Source organism: Delphinus delphis, chromosome 1 (genome assembly GCF_949987515.2).
Source record: "Delphinus delphis chromosome 1, mDelDel1.2, whole genome shotgun sequence".
Classification (NCBI taxonomy): Eukaryota; Metazoa; Chordata; class Mammalia; order Artiodactyla; family Delphinidae; genus Delphinus; species Delphinus delphis.
In genome coordinates, this window is record NC_082683.1 from 112,257,749 (window position 1) to 112,276,736 (window position 18,988).

At 49.2% G+C, this 18,988-nt stretch overlaps 1 protein-coding gene and 1 long non-coding RNA gene across 4 annotated transcripts in view; one reads left to right on the plus strand and one right to left on the minus strand.

The window, feature by feature from the left end:
* Positions 1 to 16,980, plus strand: part of LOC132437966 (uncharacterized) — a 30,752-nt gene extending 13,772 nt beyond the window's left edge. The window contains exon 4 of one of the 2 annotated variants that reach the window (XR_011246723.1): positions 16,796 to 16,980. This is a non-coding gene — a long non-coding RNA (uncharacterized lncRNA). Of the gene's footprint in view, positions 1 to 386; positions 453 to 16,795 lie in introns of those variants that run through there. The other variant, XR_011246722.1, reaches the window with a different exon arrangement.
* SSR2 (signal sequence receptor subunit 2) lies at positions 11,212 to 18,471 on the minus strand. Of its 2 annotated transcripts, none has more exons than XM_060031629.1 (6): positions 18,439 to 18,471; positions 17,671 to 17,825; positions 16,890 to 16,988; positions 14,869 to 14,977; positions 12,923 to 13,000; positions 11,212 to 11,785 (listed from the first exon to the last, which is right to left on the minus strand). In XM_060031629.1, exons 2-6 carry the CDS (start codon positions 17,823 to 17,825, stop codon positions 11,675 to 11,677), a joined length of 552 nt encoding a protein of 183 aa, XP_059887612.1. In that variant the 5' UTR covers positions 18,439 to 18,471; the 3' UTR covers positions 11,212 to 11,674. The 2 variants fall into 2 exon arrangements, with proteins under 2 accessions (XP_059887612.1, XP_059887619.1); XM_060031636.1 differs by lacking the exon at positions 18,439 to 18,471 and adding an exon at positions 18,365 to 18,428.
* Positions 18,472 to 18,988: the final 517 nt, after the last annotated feature.

Below are 18,988 nucleotides of genomic sequence, written 5' to 3' on the forward strand. Positions count from 1 at the left end.
GCAACTTTTCCCTCTTTCACTGCAACCTGCCCCCACTCCACCCAGGACCACTGAGATGGCACCTGTGCCTGTGTCAGCTGCACACCTGCCTACCACAGGGAAGGAGACAAGTACTCAGGCCTCTGCAGATGGCATTCTGCTGCCCTGCTGGATGCGTCTGAAGATAGAAAAAGAGAGGCCTAGGAAACCAGCCCAGGCCCTGTGCCTGTCCGTGCTCAGCACAGCTGGAAGCCACATAGAGGGGACCTCTCAGCCTGCTGCTGGGAGACATCCTCTCTCTGTGTCCACAAACTTGGGCCTCGTGCCATCTGATGTGCTATCTATAAACAGGATGGGATGGGACTTCCCTGGCGGTCCAGTGGTAAAGAATCCGCCTTCCAATGCAGGGGATGCAGGTTTGATCCCTGGGCAGGGAAATAAGATCCCACATGCCACGGGGCAACTAAGCCCACACACCACAACTACTGAGCTCGCGCGCCTCAACGAGAGAGCCTGCATGCTGCAAACTACAGAGGCCACGCGCACTGGAGTCTGCGCGCCACAACTAGAGAAGAGAAAACCCGCACGCCACAACTAGAGAGAAGCCTGCGCACCACAAGGAAGAGCCCGCGCACCACAACGAAAGATCCCGCCTGCCTCAACGAAGATCCTGCGTGCTGCAGCTAAGACCTGACACAGCCAAAGATAAATTAAATTAATAAATAAATAATAAATCTTTTTTTAAAAAAAAAAGACTCCGCGCTCCCAATGCAGGGGGCCCCGGGTTCTATCCCTGGTCAGGAAACTAGATCCCACGTGCCGCAACTAAGAGTTCACACGCCGCAACGAAGATCCCGTGTGCCGCAACTAAGACCCGGTGCAGCCAAATAAATAAACATTTTCTTAAAAACATATTTAGAAAATAAATAAATAAACAGGATGGGCAGATCTGCAGGGAGCAGGACAGAGCCTGAGGGCCACAGCACGGTCCCTGCAAACCAGTGGTCTCCAAAGCTGAGATTTGGGGGCAGGGGGAGAGGGGTACTGACAAAAAGTATCGTGAGAAGCTGGGATGGAGGAAAGAGTAGGAACCAGGTATGTTCCCTAGAAAAAGAGGAGCAGGGGCTGGGAACAGGACAGAAATGGAGGGACACTGAGGGGGCACTACAAGGAACTTGGATCTGGCATTCAGTGACCTCACAAAAGAGAAAAACACCATTTGACCTACACGCCCTGAACCCAGCTTCTATCTACTCTTCCCGCCCTGATTCTGCCCACAGGGCTGGATTTGATGAGATGAATGAAAAGCAGTGAACGGAAGCCCTTTCCTTTCCCTCCATCCCTGGAGATGCCGCCTGTTGGAGGTGGTACCCTGCTGCCTTGGCCTGGTGGACAGACATTTCGAATCCTGAGATCTTTATGTCTTGAAATTTCACCCTTCTTCCTCCAGCTGAGACCACCTGGAGTCTGACCTCTTCTCAAAGAATTACCCTCTTTCTGGCCTCTCTGTCATGTCATTCATGGTCTCTGCCCTCTGTGAAAATGGAATCCGCTGGGCTCCTTCTCCCTTAAATCTTCCTCAGAAAGTTTTTCTTCTAAATTCCACCCCTTCATGCTGTCAGGTCAATAATTTTCATTCTATCCTTCAAAGAGATGAGGTTTAGCAAGGTTTCCTCAACCCCCTCCCAGAGATAGTCCCTCCGCCTCTTTCTGAAATTCAAGCTGGAGCCCCTGTGGTTGTGTTCCTTTCCTTGCCCCTCCTTCCATCAGTTCTCTCCCAGCCCCCTCCCATCTTTCACTAGGCTCCTGAGCTCAGGAAATGGTGCAAGGGAGCAACCAGGGCTGGGTCTCACACAATGGCTTTATTTAGCCCCAGAATGAGATCACATCGTGTCACATCACTGCTTCCGCTGAGCACAGATAGGAGATTCTGAAATAGGTCTGAGATCAGATGCTTGAGATGCGGGCAGGGGAGGAAAGCAAGAAGGGGCTCTAAGTCACTTTACTTTTCTTCCTGCCTCTGGATCAGATGGTTTTCCCATCGACACAGACCATCAGCGTCTCGTGATTCCTCCTCTGAGCGTGTGACCTCCACCAATGGCCCTAGCCATCAGTGATTCGTTAGACACTCTACCGTGTGCTGAGATGGGAGCACACAATATTTTAACAGAGAGAAATCTCTCTCTCTCTCTCTTTTTTGGGTTGCACCACACGGCATGCGGGATCTTAGTTCCCCAACCAGGGATTGAACCCGTGCCCACTGCAGTGGAAGCTCGGAGTCTTAACTGCTGGACCGCCAGGGAAGTACTGAGAGAAATCTCTCTCATTCAAAACTCTGAGACCATAATTTCTTCAGGGTGCTTTGAAGTTCATCAGATTTGCTAGCTCTGCCACCTTCATAAGCCACATGACCTTGGGAACTTGCTTATTTAATGTTGTTGAGCTTCAGGATCATCTGTAAAATGGGAATGGTAATACTACCTTGTAAGGATATTGAAAGACTTGATAATGTATGTAATACAACTAACATTGTGCTTGGCACATATTGGGTACTTAGCAAATGCTACTATTATTTTTGTTGTTGCTATTATTATTTAGAAGCAAAGAGAAGGCAGAGCATAGAGAAATGGAGAGCTGGAGAGAGGAATGCCCAAGACAGAAGCAGAAATAGGCATTATATGACGGTTAAAGAAGAGGGAGAGAGAATAGATAACCCACAGGCTGACACTAAAACAACTGTGATGGGGACTCATTAACATAAACAACTTCTGATAGAAAAGAGCACATAACAACCAGAGCAAGGAGGAGCCTGATGAACCCTGATGAACCTGCACTCTTCAAAGAGAAGGGATGGGGCTTCCCTGGTGGCGCAGTGGTTGAGAGTCCGCCTGCCGATGTAGGTGACAGGGGTTCGTGCCCCGGTCCGGGAAGATCCCACATGCCACGGAGCAGCTAGGCCCGTGAGCCATGGCCGCTGAGCCTGCGCTTCTGGAGCCTGTGCTCCGCAACGGGAGAGGCCACAACAGTGAGAGGCCCACGTACCGCAAAAAAAAAAATAAATAAAAGAGAAGGGATGGACAATGGCCTCTGGTAGTTTAGAGCAGAGGTTGGCAAACTATAGCCTGTGGGCCAAATCTGTCCTATTTTCTTTTTTAAATGGTTGGAAAAAAATCAAAAGAAGAATACTACTTTGTGACACATAAAAATTATATGAAATTCAATTTTCAGTGCTCATAAATAAAGGGTTTTTTCTGGGGAACACAGCCATGCTCATTCATTTACATATGGTCTCTGGCTGTTTTTGCATTATGACAGCAAAGTTGGTAGTTGCGACAGAGACCATATGGCCCATAAAGCCTAAAATATTTATTATCTGGGTCTCTACAGAAGAAGTTTGCAGACTTGATTTAGAGAAGCTGGGTCTCAAAATCTCAGGAAGGAGGAAAAAGAGATCAAAGAGAGACATTAAGGCTCACTGCCCACCAGCCAGGTGTCTGCAACCAGCTTGGGGGAGGAGGGACATTGAAGACCCCAGCACACCCATTTCCTAAACAGCACCTGAGCCTACAGGGGGAAGAGGCTTAACCCATGAGTGCCTACAGCACCCTGTGGGATCCTCACAACCATTTCTTGAAACAGATATTATCCCTATTTTACATAGGAAGAAACAGGCAGCACAGAGAGGGAAAGTAACTTGCTCAAGGTCACAGGGCTGTAGGAGGTGGAGCTGAGTTTTCAAAGCAGATGCATCCCAGTGTACAGCCTGAGTTCTCTGAAACAAGAAGGCAACCAATGAGAGCAAGTGGCTAGCTTTGAAAGAAAGCTGGCAATATTGTTATTCACTTCCTCATTCCTGCCCCCTCCACCCCAGCCAAAGAAAGGAAGCAGTTTCCAGAAGAAATTAGATGGGGATTCCAAAAAATTAAATTTGTCCTTTCTACTCCCTCTGCATCTTAGAAATCTGAATGAGGTGATGGGGGGGGCAGGCAGGGCCCTGCTTCTGTTTGCTGCCAGCGAACACTGGGGGTAGGAACTGCTGATAGCAACCACACAGCTAGGCACAGGGGACAGTGGGCAAGGCTAGTGGGCCCCTTCGCAGCCTGGGGGGCTCCCTGGGCCTGGCTCTGGGGTCCTAAATTTCCCAAAGGGGGCAATAATGTGGAAGACCCGAAAGAACCAGATAATAAAGAACAGGGCGGAAGGGAGAGGCCAGATGGCATGGTCTGCTGGCTTCTCTCCAGGTCTCCTAGCCCTGGGGGAACAGGGTCGTAGAAAACCCTTTGATGGTTCAAAATTTAACCTACCTGCTTCCTCTCCCATAGAAAGTAAACCATTAATCCAACAGTGTCCTGCAAAGAAGACTAAAGCAGGGCTTCAGATGAAGAAGGCCCTGGTAACCACAGTTCCTTCCCACTCCTCCCTGCTCACGAACACACCATTCTACAGCAAGTCATATAGCACCCAAGTCTCTAATTCCTCACCTCACCCTGACCTGGCTACGTCATCGCTCTATTTCTCAGTGTGAGACATATGAGATTTTGCTGTGCATTCAACACTGTATCCTGGAACTCATCCTCCTTCCCTGGCTTTCCTGTCAACTGCCAGAGAGTGGTATCACAATTCCAAAAATCAAAGAAAAGGTAAAGGGTACATAGAGAGGATTCCTCCATTCAGCAAATATTTCTTTAGCACCTACCAGGTGTCAGGCACCAAGACGAGGACCCAGAAGGGTCTATGCACAAACACAGTGGTGAGGCAAGTGTACCACCCCTCTGTGGGACAGGGGCTAGTTCAGGCAAAAGCCATCTGCCACATCAGCTTTTGGGTTGACTCCTGCTTCCACCTGCTTCCAGGGCCCATAGGGCAGAGTTGTCGATTTTATTGTTAGTACTTAATTCTGGAAGTTCAAAGCTAGAGAGCCAGGCATCCTCAGTCCTCTCATCTAACCACGTCTCCTTAGTTTTAGTTTTTAAATTTTTACTTATTTATTTTTTTGGCCACACCACACAGCATGTGGGATCTTAGTTCCCCGACCAGGGATCGAACCCATGCCCCCTGCAGTGGAAGTGTAGACTCCAAACCACTGGGCCGCCAGGGAAGTCCCATCATATCTCCTTAAAAGTCAGCCATCGGGAGGGAGACGCAAGAGGGAAGAGATATGGGGATATATGTATATGTATAGCTGATTCACTTTGTTATAGAGCAGAAACTAACACACCATTGTAAAGCAATTATACGCCAATAAAGATGTAAAAAAAAAAAAAGTCAGCCATCAAGCATCTCAAACACTCACCCTAAATCACCCCCCCCTCTTTGATATATTAGGCTCACAAATCAGTCAGGATTTTTGCTGCTTTGGGCTTCCAAGTGTGATCATCTTTTCTCTTTTTTTAAAAAAATTTGTTTGCAAACTGAACCTAGGGATCCTATCTTCTCTTTATGCTGGGCCTGTGTGCTTATTCTACCAGAGGCTTGTTGGGACCCAGACTAGCCCATGATGTGTCGGGGCTAGAGAATAAAAGGGGGAAGACCAATCAGTCCACTTCTGCCTCCTGTCAGTTTCTTGGCATGCGTTCTGGGTGCCATGCCAGCAGGGTGGGGCAAGAGAGGGGCTGAGGTTCAGAGGGACACACCTGAGAAGACTTTGGCCACTGAGTCCCAAGGAGTTAACCCATCAGATCCCAGGGAACAGCTAAAGGCAGTGGGTGAACTAAGGAGCCCCTAATCTGAATGGATGGGGTAATCTGGAATCTGGAAGCCCCTGGCTCTCAGGTATGAGTTTGTGGCCCTTTAAATCTCACAATTAACCACCAGGGATAAAGGGAATAATGTCAGGGCCTAGAGGAAGGGGACCCAGGGTGAATTAGGATTTAAAGTTTTAAAATTCTAGCCATCCTGTTTGTCCATACCTCCTGTCTTAATGGTGCCAGATAAACTTGAGTCTGAATCCCAGTCCTATAATCTACCTCTTAATTGATGAGTGTTAGTTATTTAATTCCTCTAAACCTCAACTTTAATATGGGGATTATGATATGCTAACCCCATAGGACTGTGAGGATTAAGAATGTATATAAAGGGGGCCTCCCTGGTGGCTCAGTAGTTAAGAATCTGCCTGCCAATGCAGGGGACATGGGCTCGAGCCCTGCTCCGGGAAGATCCCACATGCTACGGAGCAACTAAGCCTGTGCACCACAACTACTGAGCCTGTGCTCTAGAGCCCACGTGCCACAACTACCGAGCCCGCGCACCTAGAGCCCGTGCTCCGCAACAAGAGAAGCCGCCACAATGAGAAGCCTGCACACGAAGAGTAGCCCCCGCTTGACACCACAGAAGAAAGCCCTTGCGCAGCAACAAAGACCCAATGCAGCCAAAAAAAAAAAAAAAGGAATGTATATAAGGGAATTCCCTGGCGGTTCAGTGGTTAGGACTCCGTGCTTTCACTGCTGAGGGCCCGGGCTCAATCCCTGGTCAGGGAACTAGTGACACGGCAAAAAAAAGAAAAAAAAGTATATATAAAATCTTTGGCGTCACTTGTCCCACAAGTAGTGTTAATTAACTGTTGGCCATTATGGTGATTTCCTATTTGCACACTTGTGCGCACACACACAGAGACACACACACTCTCAATGCACCCTAGTTAAAAATGGGAGCTGAGGGCTTCCTTGGTGGCTCAGTGGTTGAGAATCCGCCTGCCAATGAAGGGGACATGGGTTCAAGCCCTGGTATGGAAAGATCCCACATGCCACGAAGCAACTAAGCCCGTGCGCCACAACTACTAAGCCTGCGCTCTACAGCCCACGTGCCACAACTACTGAGCCTGCGTGCCACAACCACTGAAGCCCATGGGCCTAGAGCCCGTGCTCTGCAACGAGAAGCCACTGCAATGAGAAGCCCGCACACCGCAGTGAAGAGTACCCCCGCTCGCAGCAACCAAAGAAAGCCCGCGCACAGCAACGAAGACCCAATACAGCCCAAAATAAAAATTAATAAAATTTTTTAAAAAAAGGGAGCTGATGGGACTTCCGTGGTGGTGCAGTGGTTAAGAATCTGCCTGCCAATGCAGGGGACATGGGTTCAAGCCTTGGTCTGGGAAGATCCCACATGTCACAGAGCCACTAAGCCCGTGCGCCGCAACTACTGAGCCTGCGCTCTAGAGCCTGCGAACCAAAACTACTGAGCCCATGTGCCACAACTACTGAAGCCCAAGCACCTAGAACCTGTGCTTCGCAACAAGAGAAGCCACTGCAATGAGAAGCCTGCTCACCGTAATGAAGAGTAGCCCCCACTCGCTGCAACTAGAGAAAGCCCACGCGCATCAACGAAGACCCAATGCAGCCAAAAATTAATTAATTAATTATTTTTTTAAAAAGGCAGCTGAATGCAGGAGACTGGTGGAGAATTGTTCTGTCACTTCCTGGGGGTGCTGAGGGGTTCCTGAAGATCGCTGTTTCTGGGAAATGCCCATTGATGCGGTAAGGACTCAGGGAAAGGGAAGAGGGAAACTCACCAGACTTGGGAGATATCCCAAAGATGGGAGACCTGTTCTTGCCTTCGGTTGGTGACTGCAGTATAGGAAGAAGTCCCACTTCAGACAGCCCCTCTAAGAATCCAGTCCAGGACCTTAATGGGGGGGCCTCTTTCTTGGTCCTTTTAAGGGAATTGCTCATGGTCCAGAAGTTTGCATAGGAGACAGGGGGGACTCATTCCAGTCCAGATCAGCTGCCTCTCCAACTACTCTAGCCCTTCCCTTCCCCGCCCTACTTCAAACACCCTAGACAGTGCTGTGCCCAGACCTTTAACCCCTTGGGTGCCGTTGCTGGTCCCGAGGATTCCTGGGTTCCCCATCTTCAGCATCCCCCAAAGGGCAGCCCCTGGATTCAGGCACACGTAGGAACAGATACAGGAAACCAAGCTGGGGTCACTCTGAGGGGAGAATATGTGGGAACCTGACATCCCAGGGAACCTTCACCCGCCCTCCGGCAGAGACAGGGTGGAACTGAGGGGAAAAAGAAGACAACTCAGGGAAAGGCCCACAGCTGGAACCCTACTTAACAGCAAGGTCCTACTAGGGTCAGGGAGGTCCTTTGCTCTCTCTCAAATTTGGTTTCAAAATGCTCGTCGTTCCCTTTAAGAGGCAGGTTACAGTAGGGGGAGGAGGACAGACTGTATTTTCTGTGATGAAAGTACAGGGAGGAGTGATGACAAGGGCAGCTACATCAGAGGAGGGCCCTCCTTCAGCCAACAGGAACAGGGTGAGCAGGCGGCTTGGCACACACCCGGCTCCCAACTCCCGGCGTGTTGTGGATACCAGGCACAGGATATCTGACTGGCTCTCCACCCCCTTCCCTGATAACAGCTTCTAGGGGCACTGACTCACCCTCACCGCTTCCCTGGGGCAGAGGATGGAGTGGGCAGATGTTGGACTTCCTGTGGTACCGGGGAGCCTCCTCCCTGATGGACCTCGTGGTCCAGGGGAAAGGACATGTTGGAATCGGAAGAGCTTGGCTGCCTCTGCCAACTCACAAGTTAAGGGGCCTTGGAGAAGTTCCCTAGTAGCCTCATTTCCTCCTCTGTAAAATGGGGATAGTAAATGAGATATGTACAAATAGTGGAACATAAATGCTGGGCCCATAAATGTTACTCAATAGATATGCTAGCTGCCACTTGCTGTGTCCTTGGATAAACCACTCCACTCTGCCTTTCCTGATCTATTAAATGAGATTAAATTAGGTGAGCTACGGTCTATCCTTGCTCTAAAACTCTCCCTCTGCGTGAGAGGAAGAGGGCAGTTGTTGCCAGATGTGGAAACTGTGTGCCCTTTCCTACCTAGCTGGGCTCCAAACCACATGAGTGACAGTGGTTGTTTCTCACTTCACAAGAATACAGGGGAAACAGCTGCCTGTTTTACTGGTGTAGGGTCCTCAGAAATTCTCTAATTTAACAATCCTGGGATTGTCCAAATGAGGACACAGGCTCCGAGCGGGGGTGGGTGTGTGTGATTTACCTGAGGTCTGCCAGCCAGGGAGTGGCAGAACTGGGGCTGGGATCCAGCACTGCTGCCTCTGTGGTCAGTGCTGCTTCCGCCACCCTGAGCCGCTCTCTCGAGGGATCCAGCCCAGATAACTTCCCATCCTGTCACCAAGCCGCTGCATTATCCACAGCTTCTTGGGAATCCTTATACCCGTTTCCAATTAACTTTTGTCAGGTGAAGTCCCAAAGCCTAGTATGTGAAAGGGGTGGTAATCTGGGCCCTGGATCCTCCTGGTACCAGGGCTGGGTGTGGGTGAGCGGGTGCCAGCTAAAAGTTTGGACGACGTGGGAGGGATAGAGGGCTAGTTTCCAGCGGGAGGAGGGGATCTGGAACACGCTGAGAGCTGGGTTGCTATCTGTTTTGCCTTTTAGGGAGGAAGCCCTCAGTTTGGGTACTCAATCTCCAGGAAGGATGTAGGGCCAGTGCTTGCTTTCCCTCTCCCTTGCAGACCTGCATGAAATCTGGAGATCAGGGGTCTCATGTCCCTAGGGTAGTTTCCATTAGAGTGAAGTACCGTCTGCTGCTCATCCTCCATTAAGTTACCTCAAGAAGAGGGCTCAATCCTAAAGCAACTACTCCAGCTGAGTCTTGCCATCCATAGATTTGAGAGGCTTATATTCTTCAATGCTACTACTTAAGGGAGGCTCAAATTCCATCCTGACTCCAAGGAATTTGATCTCTCGAGAGATGCAAGTATCTAGTTTTGGCCTTTTTTCAAGGTGCCGGTGACACTGCCTTCACAATGCTTCTCTTGTCATCTGGGTCAGACCTGGGTTCCCCCCTAGTCTCCTCTGTAACAAGGGCCAGGACACAAAATGCTGAGTTCTGCAAGGAAAGGTAAAGACTGCCCCAGCTTTCAGAAAAGGAGTATCTCCCAGAGCTCAGACTGAGGGAGAAATCTCTTATGTTACCTTCCCAAGTTATGAAGTTTATCCTACCCTTTAAACCAGAACCCCCACTCCTATAGGTTAACTCCTCACTGTGTTTTCAGTGGACACTACACAGATGGCAAATAGTGTGCTGGTCCAAAGACCAACAGTTCATAGTCCTAGAGGAAGACGATACATTATCAAACTAGCTCCCTCTTCCTTCCCTATGCTTGCTCTCAACCCCAAGCTTCTGACCCACTGTCTTTCTCCCCTTTCTCTTGAGCAAGTCCCAGGTCTCCACCAGGAACACAATGAACCAAAGCAAATACATCCTTCTTGCCCTCTGACCTGGCCAGTCCTGGGGTGTCCGAGCCGTAGGCCCTGAAAGAGGGATGTGAGCTGGTGGAGGGCTACTCCATTTGGAGCCTCCCGTTGTCTCCAGGTCCTTTTCATCCTTCTTGGGGCCCAGAGGCTCCGAAGGCTGGGCGAAGGAAAGGTTAAACTGGTTGGGCAGCACTCTCCCCCCGCCCCCCACCAGAATCTAAGCTGGGAAACTTGGTGACAGGAACAAAGCGGGCGTTTGTTGGGTTTCTCTCCTGCCTGGGAGGCTGTTCTCGGACCACGGCATTCCTGGGTTGGACAGAGTCAGCTCAGCGTGGCTTCTCCCCACTGCTGTCGCCGCAATACCCACTGCCTTTCCAGAGGCCGTGCTTAGGTAACAACTTAGGGGATACAGGCGCTTCTGCCTGGCCTGAGCTCAAAGCAGAGGCATTAAAAATAAGTTCAAGATGGGACTTCCCTGGCAGTCCAGTAGTTAAGACTCCACGCTTCCACTGAAGGGGACACAGGTTCAATCCCTGGTCGGGGAACCGGGATCCTGCATACCCCGCAATGTGGCCAAAATAATAATAAGTTCAAGCTCAAGAAAAGCTAGCTCTTAAACGGAGGAAGGGCTAGAATCAGGCGTAAGAGATAGTTTCTCAAGAACAGTCAGTGAATAAATCACCCCTAGAAGGTCTCCCGGGGCATGAGATCAACTGCAGAACACTTTTCCCCATTCTCTCCTCTACTGTGGAGAGGGGCTCACGGGCAAGGAAGGTTTAGGGGAATATATGGTGACTGATGAGAACAGAGGGAAATAAGGGATGGAAGCAAAGGTGTTCAAAAGGGAGGGTGCGGGGGGTGGGATATCTCTGTGGGAACGGAACCTACAATCCCTAGAGCAAGGAGGCAGGAATTCAGCTCACTTGCCCAGGAGCCTGGGAAGTCAGGGCCTGAGTACCAACAGCAACCTGAGCTCATCCAGGTGATGGGAAAACAGACAAGGCAGGGTGGCATTTGTTTTTATTAGAAAACCCCATTTGGTAAGAGCTTCCCTAAGCCAGCACAGAGACTGGGTAGCCTCCAAGAGTCCCATAGCTTTCATCTTATCTTCCACCCTCTTCTGAGAGGGGAGGGTGGGGGATGGGGTGGTGTCAGGCAGTCTCCGAAGTGCCCCCTCCTGGACCCCTGAGAGAGTTCACATCGCCAGCAATGCACCCCGCGGCACCTCGGTGGTGCACCACAGGGCCCCTAGGCTCAAGGCGGTTGCCAAAGGCTTTCCTGTTTGTATGGCTTCACGATGGAACCAAGGAGGCTCTCAAAGACTCCCAGGTCTGGTCCTTCGCTCTGGTTGAGAGCAGGGCAGGATCAAGGAGGTGGCCAAGGGCTAAGGGAGAAGAGATTGCATTTGAGATACCCTTTGGAGTCTGGAAAGCACCTGTATTCCTTGGGAAGGGAGGACTGGAAGCCCCACTCAGTTCTTCTTGGTTTTGGGGGTGTCATATTTCCTCTTGCTGGAATACCACAACAGCAGGGGGATGCCGATGGAAGGGAGAGTCATGACCCCGAAGGCTGCCCAGTCCAGCTGTGGAAGACAAAGGCCTTGCTTAGAAGTCTGGATTAGGGCACAGGAGGGGACCAGGAAGGAAGGGGTCCAATGAGAAAGGGAGCAGTCCAGCCCAAATTTTAAGCAGAACCTTCGCAGGAAGGTTCCTCTCTGGCTACTCTGGACACAGAATGGCTCGCTAAAGACTAATCTATATCTTTTGAGCTATGAAACCAAAGGTCTCACCTGACCCAACCCAATCTGGAAGAGAAGCTTCTCTCTTCCAAACGATCTTTGAGGAGGGAGATGCCCAGGTCTTGCCCTAACAGTCAAGCCTCCTGCGACCTAACCCCTGCCCCCACCTCCAGCTCTCTCTTCCATTCCTCTGTCTCACACTCTGCTCTCTGGCCTCATTGAACTACCTGCCATTCCTGGATTGCACCATGCTTTTTCTCACTTCTGAGCTACTCCCTCTTCCTAGGGTGCCTCCCCTTCCTTACCTCCTCTTTAATAAGTTAAACCTCCCTCCTCCAGAAAATCCTCCCCGACTCTCAAAGACCAGGTTAGGTGTTCCTGTTGCATCTCCTCCAGAGCCTTGTGTATGATCTCCACCACAGCACTCTTCCCCCACTGACTTGCGCTGAAGCCTCTATGAGCCCATAAGATCTTTAATGAAAGGGACTGTGTCTTGCGTTGCTTTCTCAAAGCAAAGCACAGAACTGAGCATGTAATTAGGAACCTCATAATTATTCCCTGAATGAATGAATAAATGAGTCTCCTCATTCAGTACTTTAGGCAAATCTTCAAAGAATTCTCCCCTAGACTAGACTACACCAAAGTTCCCATGTAACCTTCCCGATGCTCTGCAACTCTTTTAATCTAAGCAGATATACTTTTAATCCTCGAATTAGACCCAGGACTCCAAGATGGAGCTCTACTTAAGGCTGAGCAGAGAAAAAGGGCAGTTTTTTTTGGTTCTGGCAATTGTGATCTCATTGCCAAAAATCTCTAACCGTGGTTAAATCAGGATATTTGATGGCTGTGTGTATCAGACATCAAAACACAGATATGACAAGAACCAACCAACTAAACATATCTTCTAAGGAAGCCACACGGTCCCAGAACCAAAAGCGTGTTCTACTCCCAGGGGAATGCCAAGAAGACTGTAAAGCTTACAAAATGGGGGGAGAATCTCCTATCAAACTCCCTCTGAGCCAGGATTCCTCCCTGTCCGGGTGCACTGGTAAAGCCAATCTGAAAAGCAGAAAAGAAGGGCATTAAGGCAAGTCTCCAGCTCTTTCTCATCTGGGAAAGGGCAGTTCCAACCAACCCAGTTCTAAGCAATAGATTCTTAGCTCCCAAAGGCCCAAGAAAGCAACAAGATGAGGAAAAGTTTTTGAACTAGAGAGAGCTGGATGATTCTTAGTGTGTTATAAAGATGAGTAAATTAGGAGCCAGGAGACACATGATGAGCATTTACTAAAAAAAGGTAGGACAGGTATGCAGCTGAAATTAAAGCCAAATCCTTCTATCTTAGTCTCAGACTCTGGAAAGAGTTGCTCACCACCACTGGCCCCTCTGCCCATGGCAATCATTTCCCCATTCCTCAAGTGGAAACACTCTTCTGTACCTCACAAGTTGACATGAGGTTCAAGCAAACTAATGAGAAGGATTCTGGAAAGTATAAAGCCCTACCCAAATGTACATTAGTAGTGGAGGGGCTGAGTCTGCCCCACATTCCTTTGTCTTGGAGAGGAGGCCAAGAGTTTGAAGCGCATTGCAAACAACTTTGTTCTAAAGTGGCTGCTGAGCCTTTAATTTTATGTCTTTTAACCCATCAAGGACCAGGTGGAACCAGAGTCTTAGAGGTGGTTCTAAAAGCACACATGATAGAAGATATGAAAACATAACCAAGATTATAAGAATATGGTTCCACATGGTTTATAAAAAAAAGATAACTCAGAGAGTGCACTGAATGTTTGAGACTCTTGGATTTCTTTTAGCTCTATGGTTGACTCTGTTAAGTCCCTTCCTTACTGTGCACTCACTAAGTAGCCTAAAGCCCATCTGTACTTATAAATTCATGACCCAAGCTTTTTGAGGGCTAGGACAGTACCTTAATCTGCTTGGTATTTCCTAGAGTCTAGCACCTTGCAGGGGGCTCAATAAATGTCTGCTGACCTTTACATCAATCAGTCAAGAGACTGGTTATCGCTGGGTTTCTATTCTATATGGAAAACAGAAAGAAATCTAAGACAAAGTCCCTTGCTTCAAGGAGTTTATAATTAAACTGGGAGATGGGAGTGAGGGAAAGACCTAGATACAGGAAAGAGAACTAATAAAGATGGTCAATAATTAAATGTTCAAGTGGCATAGACTATAAGAGCTCTAGAAGTTTAGATGCAGTCAGTAACTGTTTAGTGAAAGAATGAGCAGGAAAGAGCGATATGAATTGTAAAAGCAGGAGACAAAATCAAGGAGATGCAGCTCAGAGCTAGGTCTTGAGGAGGCTTTGGATAATGAAGCGGAGGAGAGAGAGTACAGAGAGTACTTCAAGCAGAGACCAAAGGCAAAGTGGAAAGAAGGAGCACTGAGAGCGGGGGAGGTGCCACAGGAAGGAGCTTGGTCTAATTAGGACGGAGGGTCTTCGAGGGTAGAGAGAGGAAGGGAGAGGCAGAACACAGTGAGAATGCTGCAGGGTACAGCGAGAAGAGGCAGGAAACTCAGCCTTGCTGCAAGAAGCAGGGGCATTCTAAGCAAGGGAAAGATACAGACACAGCGGAGACCAGGAATCATCTGATGGCAGCACAGAAGACAGATGGGAAAGACAATGATGGCAATAAACTGGGCAGCACATGACACTGTACAGATTAAAAGTGAAGCGGAAAGGAATGCTACAGTACTCCCCTCCCATTCATTTCAATTGCTTGATTCTGAGACTTTATAATTTGAAACATACTTCCTTCCTATTTGAAACATACTTCCTTCCTATGATGATATCGCAAGTTTTTGGTCCTTCTTATCTTCCTCAGAATTTAGCACCTGCTCTGGAGATTTTCTACAAGAGTTTTCAAAGGAAGGCAGAGCTGAGCCCCATCCAACTAAGGGTTTGGGTAACTCACCACAACGGGCCCATCCTCCTGGGCCAGATAAGTAATAGTTGCTGAGGTGAAGTTGAAATAACCAGCCTTGAGAGGGCGCAGGACCACTGTGTGGGAAACGTTGCTAGCACTGACGCAAGAGTTAAGGAGGGAAAAAGATGAAGCTACAGTTGTAACAAACTTTCAACTTAGGGACTAAACACACCATTCACAAAAAGAGTTGCCAACACATGTAATGATTTCACATCTGCAATATACTGCGAAAATAATAAACACAGGCTTTTTTCCTAAGCCTGAAGTATGTGGTATAATATGATGTCTTTGTAGCCAAGTCTTAAAGGGTCTATGACATACTCAGTATTGAGGTGTTTAAATTAAACTTTTTTTTTTTTTTTTTTTTTTTTTTTTTCCCGTACGCGGGCCTCTCACTGTTGTGGCCTCTCCTGTTGTGGAGCACAGGCTCCGGACGGGATGCGCAGGCTCAGCGGCCATGGCTCACGGGCCCAGCCGCTCTGCGGCATGTGGGATCTTCCCGGACCGGGGCACGAACCTGTGTCCCCTGCATCGGCAGGCGGACTCTCAACCACTGCACCACCAGGGAAGCCCTAAATTAAACTGGTAAAGCAATATAGGTTATGGATGAAAAATTAGTCACTTAGGGTCACAGAAAATCTTTTGCTGCCTAAAACTGCAGGAAGTTCTTGAAAATATAAAACAAAACCCCCCAAAACCCAAAGAGAACACTTACCCTTGCCAGAAAATCTAAATATACTTTAAATCACAGGGAAAAAAAATAATCTAATTCAAAACACTCAGGAGGGCTTCCCTGGTGGCGCAGTGGTTGAGAGTCCGCCTGCCAATGCAGGGGACACGGGTTCTTGCCCCAGTCCGGGAAGATCCCACATGCCGCGGAGCGGCTGGGCCCGTGAGCCATGGCCGCTGAGCCTGCGCGTCCAAAGCCTGTGCTCCGCAACAGGAGAGGCCACAACAGTGAGAGGCCCGCGTACCACAAAAAACAAACAAACAAACAAAAAACACTCAGGAAATAACCAGTAGATCCGAATAAGGGATTAATTGAAGAAGAGTCTTTAAAAGGTCACCCAGGGGATTTCCCTGGTGGTCCAGTGGTAAAGAATCCACCTTACGATGCAGGGGACGCGAGTTCGATCCCTGGTCAGGGAACTAAGATCCCACGTGCCACAACTACTGAACTCGTGCGCCTCAACTAGAGCCCACGTGCCACTAACTACAGAGCCCAAGTGCCCTGGAGCCTGTGCGCTACAGCTAGAGAAGAGAAAACCCACACGCCACAACTAGAGAGAAGTCCACGCACCACAACGAAGATCCCTTGTGCCACAACTAAGACCCGACGCAGCCAAAAAAAAAAAAAAGAGTCACCCAGGTCCTCCACCTAGCATCCCACTGAATTTCTTTTTTTTTACATTTATTTATGTATTTTATTTTTGGCTGCGTTGGGTCTTTGTTGCTGTGCGCGGCTTTCTCTATTTGCGGTGAACGGGGGCTACTCTTCCTTGCGTTGCATGGGCTTCTAACTGTGGTGGCTTCTCTTGTTGCGGAGCACAGGCTCTAGGCGTGCGGGCTTCAGTAGCTGTGGCTTGCGGGCTCTAGAGCACAAGCTCAGTAGTTGTGGCGCACGGGCTTAGCTGCTCCACGGCATGTGGGATCTTCCCAGACCAGGGCTCGAACCCGTGTCTCCTGCATTGGCAGGCGGATTCTTAACCACTGAGCCACCAGGGAAGCCCCCCACTGAATTTCTTTTAAAAGCACCTTAAACATCCTCGCCCAGCCACAAACATCTGTCTACATTCTCCCGATACAGAATGTTTTAGAACTTTATGACCTGAACTTCAGGAACCTCCTTCCTCAGGCCCACCCTAAATCATGCTCACACAATTCTCACCAGTCTCTCTTGCCCCATCTTATCCAGAGTGGCGACAAGAATGACCCTGCTGATTTGCTTCAACATTACCGCCCTCCCACCCACCACCACCAGCCTTCATCACCCAGTGTCAAGAGGATACGGAGCAATTCGGTCCCATTTGACGTTGAGCATTCCAGAGACAATGCCAAAGTCTTCTGGAGGGAAGGAATCATCAGATAATTCCACATCTAATGCAGCACTAGAAAACGGAGGAAACGAAGAAAGGTTAGCAATGGGTATAAAATTAAAGGAATCAGCAATCAAATCTGCCTGCTTGTCCTAAAAAATCAGAACTTTAAAAGACATATATGAGTCACAGTTATTTGGGTTTGTTGCACTGAAGAATCCCAGCCAAGGCCTGGATTCTGGGCACCAAAATACTCAAATATCTAGGAAAGAATGGGCCTGAATCCGTTTCTGCCCCAATTTCTTCTCACGTGTGTGTGTGTGTGTGTGTGTGTGTGTGTGTGTGTAAGGAGGGGAAGAGGAGCAAGATGCATGTGGAAAAGAACATTAAAGGGAATAAAGTGAAAAAAAGACAACAAAAATGCTAATGAAAGAAAGGAAGCTGAAACTAAACCCCTGAGGTAATGAAGGATCATACATTTTCTGCCTTCTCATCTTCCTCTCCCTGTTTCACCACAATTTTTGCTTCTTCCCCACTCTGAAACTCTTCCAGCTCAAAAAGTGGAAGACGGTTTCCTGTAGCTTAGGTAAGAATGTCCTCCTCTTCCAGAAGTAGATCCAGCAGTATATTCATTCACTCATGATATCTGTTGCTGGAAATCTCCCAAAGATAAATCACTGTTGGTCCCTGTTCCCAGCTGGGAAATCTAAGAAACCTGAAAAGGACCCAACCTATAGCTCCAGGGCCTCCTTACCTTGAGCCAACATTGTAGATGTTGTACTGTAAGGTCAGGTCTCGCCCCTCCACGGCATATCTGTTCAGCAGTGATTTGGAGGCCAAAAGCCTGGCTCCTTCCTCTGCTTGAGTGACAGCAAATAGAGCCAACGCCAGGAATGCCAGCAGCCTCATCTTTGGAGAAAAAAGCAAAGTGAGCAGTCAACCCAAGCCTGTAAAACCAGCAAGAGCTTCCTGACAGCCCTTTCTTACAAAGTCTATCAAAACTCTTTTGAGCTTATCAAAGCAGCAGCCCCTTCTACAGAGCAGTCTCTAAGCCACCAGCGCCCTGGGTGCTCCCCAACTGGTGCGATCTTCTGAGAGGACTGCATGTGGCCAGACTCCTTAGGCCGCCGGATTTCGGCCGATCTCGGACCTGCAACAGCCTCTAGCTTTCCTTCACGCAGGAGTCCCCCACGGCTGCTGCCTTCCCGCTGCTCCTCCTTCTCCACCAGCTTCCCTGTGATCCCACGCCGCGCTCGCAGGGTCCTCCCCCACGCCCCTGTATCCCATCCTCCATCTTTCCCCCGGGATCCTATTCGTCCTGGCCCTCCACATCCCTTTCTGGGGCCCTCCGAGAGCTCAGTCCGCTCTGCCCCCTCCCCTCCTCTTGCCAAGACTACACGTCCTCCCGCCGGCATGCCCTCTCTCCTCCCCGCCCTCCCCGAGCTAACACTCAGCCGCTGAGTGTTGTGCGGACGTGAGACTCCCAGGCTCCCGCTGGCACCCCCAGTGTCTCGGAACTCACCGCGCGCACCCTCAAAGCCTTTCGGGGTGGGGGGTGGGGGGGGGGCACCAAAACCGGAAGAGAGCGTCAGCATCGGAAATACCGGAAGTAAGCTCTGGCCGGAAACTTTGGTGATCTGCCCGATGCCTTCTGGGAGTTGTAGTTCATAGACAAGCCCCACCTTTCCCTTTGTAGTACCCGCCCGCCTCTGGGATGCAACAGCTCCTGGAACAGGCTTGTGTGTGTATCCTCCACGCTCTTCTTTCTTTCTTTCTTTCTTGTTCTTTCTTTCACGCTTTTATTATTCTGCAGTCTAGAGTGACTTTTCATGCTGGCTTGCCGTTACTGTAGATGACCAGCACCTGATTAAGTGCTTTGCGGAACTGGCAGACCCAGAGATTAGGGTCATCTATCTAAAGTGTACTGTCGAACTAGGAATTAGAGAAAAGCTATTTCTCTCGAGGCTACTCTTCGTATTCCCAGGCGAGAAATTTAGTCATCCCTTATATCCAGTAAGTCACCAAGCCCTGAACTTTCTTTAGAAGCCCTTTAAGGCCCCGCAAAAGGAGAT

Coding starts and splice junctions, on each gene's coding strand:
- SSR2 (XM_060031629.1), bottom strand. CDS start 17,825: ATGAGGCTGCTGGCATTCCTGGCGTTGGCTCTATTTGCTGTCACTCAA. Junction 14,978..16,889: donor AAATGGGACCGAATTGCTCC/GTATCCTCTTGA, acceptor CTCTTGCGTCAG/TGCTAGCAACGTTTCCCACA. Junction 13,001..14,868: donor AGGAGGATGGGCCCGTTGTG/GTGAGTTACCCA, acceptor TCTGCTTTTCAG/ATTGGCTTTACCAGTGCACC.